The 4,873-nt window shown below is 45.0% G+C and overlaps 1 protein-coding gene across 1 annotated transcript; it reads left to right on the top strand.

Moving 5' to 3' along the window:
* Positions 1-582: 582 nt before the first annotated feature.
* On the top strand, positions 583-1,985 carry CkaCkLH20_12892 (uncharacterized protein; the record flags this gene model as incomplete). The annotated part of the gene is made up of 2 exons (XM_038895603.1): positions 583-1,252; positions 1,321-1,985. 2 exons carry the CDS (start codon positions 583-585, stop codon positions 1,983-1,985), a joined length of 1,335 nt encoding a protein of 444 aa, XP_038739056.1.
* Between the last annotated feature and the right edge of the window lie 2,888 nt (positions 1,986-4,873).

Here is a 4,873-nt window from a genome sequence, read left to right as displayed (position 1 = left end):
GTACAAGCTGGCTGAAGCCAGGTGGGATAAACGTAAACAACCCTTGGAGGAACTTTCTAGAGAAGGTTGGCGAGAACGACAATTTCAGACTTGTCAAGAGCTACCCGCCTACATAGCAGTCTAAGGTAGGCACCTAAGGTATGCCAAACTAAGGTACGAGGGTCGCGCTTGATACAGACTACTTTCACCCTCGTCATTCAAGACCAGTCTAGGCAGGCGCTTCAGGCCGACGGTTTCCTTTTGGGAACTATCTTTGACAACCTAGAGAGCAGCCGTGGCCCAGGTCCTGCCAACACTAGATTAGAAGTATGTCTTGTATTTCTGTTGGCCAGGTTGTTTTCTTCCTTTTTCCATGCCGTCTCGCGATTATTCTTCTTTTTACAACTTTCTCGCGATCATTTATCTATTCTACCCATCTTACTTCCAAAGATGACCGGCTTTACCTGGGATGGCCTACCCGGAGAGCTCCGGAACAAGGTGCTTGGATTCCTGTCCAACCTTGGCGGCCCTTACAGCTCGATTGCTTTAGTTTCACGAGAATAGTATTCCGTCATTGAGCCGCGCCTCTTCGAACATATCAGCCTGACACCAGCACGCCTCACCGACCCCGACTCTGCGGCCATCCTCTCCAGAAAGAAAAGACTGATCAAATACATATGGTTCCGTGTGGAACTGCGGGAGTATGACTGTAACTCTTGCGATCCAGAAGAAGAGGAGTATTGGGGGCTGAGTCGCGCTGATGACAAATTGATCATGGATGGATTTGAGAATTTGTTGTGGGCTCTCATAGCATGGGAGGATGGCGATGAGTTGACTCTCGACATCAGTGTCTACTCGCCGAGTGACACGCAGCACTGGTTTAAATACCTGAGCTTCCATCCAGATACTCACCGCGGCGAGTGTTCGCCGCTGCAGCGCAACGGACATTATCAAGGAACCCCTATTGACGACCCAGATCATGGCTGGGTTGCCGGGCGACAAACATCTACTCCCGATTGGTACGCCGTCGACATATTATTCGAACGTATCATGGGCCAGGGACCATTCAGAACCGAAACCCAGGAGAAGAATTGGTGGCAGACACTGCCCCTTGTTCCCGCAGTCACGACTGTGCTTCTTCGTCAGCAAACCCGTCGACGTTGGAAGCCAGTCACCCTCAAGCACATGCTGGAACGTTTCCCCAACATGAAGGAGCTTTGTTACGAGCCTTGGAGAGAGTGGGATCGCGAACTGGTTCGCCTGACCAACATTGGTGAGTAACACGTCATAGCTAGCAATCCAATAATGATAGTGGCTGCTAACCCACCGATCTTGATCCAGAGAGTGAGAGTCTGGTCGAGATGTTCGCCACAACGAGACTGTCGAACCTGGCAATCTTCGAGAATTTCCACCGGTCATACCCGCCCTCGTGGATCAACCAGTTCGCCAGGAGACCGTCCCCTGTGGTTAGCCGCAAAATTGCGAAGGTCAGCCTAAAACTCGTGACACTATCGGCATGCTTCATTACCGACGCCAGTTACTTCTTCGAAGCGCGCGAAGAGTCATGGAATTGGGAGAATCTCACATCTCTCGCGCTGACATCGAAATTACTCACTCATGATGTGGACGCTGCGAGCATCAACGAAATGCTACGACTTGCGGCAGAGGCCGCACTACATATGCCAAAGCTTGAGGTCATGGAGCTGTGGAACGGAAGAGAGCGTGTGGCGATGTTGTTTCGCTACCAGAAGGCCAAAAATGGACAGTCGGCTGTCATCACGGTACGGGGAACGTTCCAGCTTGCCCTCGATCCTGAGGTTATAGAAGCTTGGAACGCGGTCGCGACCCAACTTGGCCATGGTTGGGTCGATATTCAGAGCTCCATCATCAACCCAAATACTATCCGAAGCCACGGTGATGCGATACGCCAGCTGGGACTCTCGACGCAAGTCGTCAGACCTGTCTCGCTGCAACAGATCCTCGACGAGCATGAAGACCGGGCCTAGCTGAATGACGACACGAGGGCAGAAGCATAGTTAGCAGAAATCGGCAAACAAGAGTTTGTCTCTAGTTTACAAGGTCACGAGTATGGTGTAAGGGGAGGACGATAAGGGCGAAATGCAACTGTTAGAAGGAGACATCAAGTCATAGATATAATCCTGTAGGCATGAATTCAAGTCCCCCGAAACCAAGTACAGGAAGAATAGCACGCTCATTGAAGCATACCACCTGAGTCGCTCATCGTCCACATGATGCACTCTTGGCCTGGCCATTCGATTGATTGGAGTTCCCGTCTATGTCACAGGTGGAGGGAGTGTTCAAGAGCCGTCACGTTTGCTCTTTGAGAAGGCATTGAGCCCTCGCCTATGTAAAATGCTTGTTCTATCGTAGCCTAAGTTCCAAGGTCCATCTTGGCGTCACTGACGATACAATTAGGGAGAATTCCATTCGAGGGGTGAGCACGCATATGTAGTGATCAAAACCATATTCACAATGCCGAAGATGATTAAAGCCAGGCATTTCGGATGATGTTAAATGGCTACCCCATGCAATTTCTCAGAATTTAGGATGACTGGAACGATGTCAACAGAGATACGATGAATATACAAGAGACAACGACATCAAAGACGACAACACCAGAGACTACGATGCCAGAGACCACAACACCGTACACACCAACACCATAGACGACAGCAATAGAGATTACGAAGCCAGGAATGACGAATTTAATGCCAGCTACGCCTAAAACCAAACTTCGATAACATCAACTGAGATTATTGAAGAGCCTGGTGGTCTTTCTTACTTCTATGCAGTGGATATCACATGCACCTTTCACCATCTGTTGATACCAGCTCATCGTCAGCAACTCGGAAATGACATCAACCTCGGTCCCGAACTCGGTCTCGTCAAAGACGCCTTCAACAAACCGGCGAATCACGCCAGCCTATTCACCCCTTGATCGTTCCCGACTTCCACGAGCGGACTTGGCCAAACACACACGTCACCAACAGGCACCAGCTCTCCTGAACCGAAGAAGTCCCAGAGCTGGAGCCCGCCAAGGACAGGAAACCGGAGACTAGGCAGCACAGAGGAAGATCTCAGGATGCCGGCTTGGAAGCAAAGTCAGGGGGCGGGCTGGGGGTTGAGCCGAGATAACTCGACGTCTAGTCAAAGCTCGGGTTACACAGCCAAAAGCGCCTGCCCTGAGCCCAAACCCCCCTCCGCGTTCCTGGACGATGGCCGGTCGACCGATCCTTCGGTCTCGAGCAGCGTCAAGGGCGGTTCATTGGCCGGGGAGACGAGGAAGGAGCCAGGAACTTCCATTCCACCCCTTTCCTTCTGCCCCTCCGGGACGTCACACCAACGTTCCCACCATTCCCCCTGGAGCCGTGAGCCAGCCGGTTGGGATTTTGTCCAGGTCGGGTTGACAAGTATGGAGTACATACGACTTCCAACGACGAGGTCCCACGGCACAAGGGATGTAAACAGGGGACGTAGACGAGCTGTGCCGCACTCCAAGATGCTCCAGGGCCGGAGTACCGCTTCATGAACGACATGTCATCCAAGCCTGGCCCCGTGCTGAGCCGCCGCCAGGCCAAAAACCAACGTCATGCCTATCCTAACCCCTCTGGGAACCGAGTAGCAAGTCCAAAGCAATACCAACGACGAGGGCTTCTCAGGCATTCTTCACCAAAGTTCCAAACATTCGCAACCAACAGAACAACATGAAGCAAACAACCCCCCAGCCCCTGTTGGTTGGTGGCTCTGTCTCGTGGCAACCGGGGGGAGCCACCAACGCACGTGAAGTTTGTGATAAGAGTATCCATATCTCCCAGGCTTCTCAAGCAGCAAGCTACCCCTACTGCTTTTTTTAATATTAATAAATTAAATTACTAACTTTTTAGGCTTAAGTAATTAAATTTTACTTATAGCTATATTCTCTATAGTAACTTTAATCTATTAGCTCTATATTAAACTCTACCTTAGAATTTTAGGGGTAATTAAAAGCCCCCTTTAGGATCTAGCGCTCTAAATTAACTAACTCCTCCTCTATAAGAGAGTTCTATATATAGGGTAGTAAGGGCTATAAATAGCCTCTTTATTACCCTTATAAGTATTTAAAAATATAACTATTTATATAGATAAATATTAACTAGCTAGCTATATTAAGCTATAATTAGTTATAAATAGAATTATATATAAAATTTAATATTAAAAAGCTCCTCTTTAATAGTATCAATATAATAGTTATATTAAATATATATTATATAAGAGGTATTAAATTTAAGCCTATAACTTTAATATATTTCTATATTATAAATAAATACTATAAAGGCTTCTAGAAGTTTAAAAGTAGCCTAAATAGAGACCTAGAGGTAAAATATAAGTCTAATATCTTAATATAGTAAGTATTATACTAAGTAGTAATAAGTATAGTCTCTTTAAAAGCTAATTAAATATTATACTCTATTTAAATTAATTAAATTTATATATTATATTAAATAAAAAGAGAGTAGTATTAATACAGTTAATAAGTAGTAGTTACTTCTAAAAGTAGTAGTTATACTTTTTAAATATCTCTATTTAGTTAATAGTATATATAGAGGTAATATAGTATAATTTAAAGTATTATTAAATAGACTTCTATTAATTTAATATATAGCTAATATTATTATAATTAGACTTTATACTTTTAATAGCTATAGTAATAGAGTAGATTAAATTAATAAAAGCCTTAATATATAGCTAGAAAAATTTATTACTAAATATATTAATTAATACTATAGTTAGTATAAGTTTACTATTATAAGTAGTATTATATTAAGTAGTAATATTTAGTAAGTAGAGGTATTAAATTAAAGCTATTTTAGATTATAGTATTAATAAGAGGTAC

The sequence above is a fragment of the Colletotrichum karsti genome (genome assembly GCF_011947395.1).
Source record: "Colletotrichum karsti strain CkLH20 chromosome Unknown Scaffold67, whole genome shotgun sequence".
Taxonomy (NCBI): Eukaryota; Fungi; Ascomycota; class Sordariomycetes; order Glomerellales; family Glomerellaceae; genus Colletotrichum; species Colletotrichum karsti.
The sequence above is the reverse complement of the archived record's forward strand: the minus strand, read 5'-3'. Positions and strand labels throughout refer to the sequence as shown.